Source organism: Cynoglossus semilaevis, unplaced genomic scaffold (assembly GCF_000523025.1).
Source record: "Cynoglossus semilaevis isolate Cse_v1.0 unplaced genomic scaffold, Cse_v1.0 C19008262, whole genome shotgun sequence".
Taxonomy (NCBI): domain Eukaryota; kingdom Metazoa; phylum Chordata; class Actinopteri; order Pleuronectiformes; family Cynoglossidae; genus Cynoglossus; species Cynoglossus semilaevis.
In genome coordinates, this window is record NW_007588773.1 from 1 (window position 1) to 690 (window position 690).

Genomic DNA, 690 nt, shown 5'->3' on the forward strand with positions numbered 1-690 from the left:
TTTTTTTTTTTAATTCAGTGTTGATGCTAAAATCAACTGCGAAATCAACACTTTTATTTCTCTCTTTTTTACTCCTCAGGTCAGTGGTTTCTTCATGGGCCTCAGTGTCATTGGTTCAATCTTCAACATCACAGGGATCGCAGTCAACAGATACTGCTACATCTGTCACTCCTTCTCCTACAGTCGCCTCTACAGCTACCGCAACACGCTGCTGTTTGTTGCCTTGATTTGGCTGCTCACCGTCGTGGCCATCGTCCCCAATTTCTTCGTGGGGTCGCTGCGCTACGACCCCAGGGTCTACTCCTGCACGTTCGCCCAGAACGTCAGCAGCTCCTACACAGTGGCCGTGGTGGTGATTCACTTCCTGGTTCCCATCGCCGTGGTTACCTTCTGTTATCTTAGAATATGGGTGCTTGTCATTCAGGTAAGTGCGCCGCTGCATTCTCAGCATTGTTCATGAAGTCCTTTCAGATGCCCGGGGGATTTGTAATAAATAGTAGCTGTTCTTGAACAGAATAAAAGAGAAGGACAAATAAACATGGAGACATGGAGAGTTCTACCAGCTTTGGAAAACGAATAAAAAGGCAGGCGAGTTCATCTGGAATGGACTTTTAACTGTAGTTGGACCATGAAGTCAGCATCTTTAGTAATAAATGACCGAACACTCCTGTTTTCTAGCTGAGATATCAA

The 690-nt window shown here is 45.5% G+C and overlaps 1 protein-coding gene across 1 annotated transcript; it reads left to right on the forward strand.

The window, feature by feature from the left end:
- Positions 1 to 79: 79 nt before the first annotated feature.
- Positions 80 to 424, forward strand: LOC103399454 (melatonin receptor type 1B-B-like; the record flags this gene model as incomplete). The annotated part of the gene is made up of 1 exon (XM_008338143.1): positions 80 to 424. A coding segment is annotated over one exon (345 nt), but the record flags the coding sequence as incomplete, so codon positions are not given.
- Positions 425 to 690: the final 266 nt, after the last annotated feature.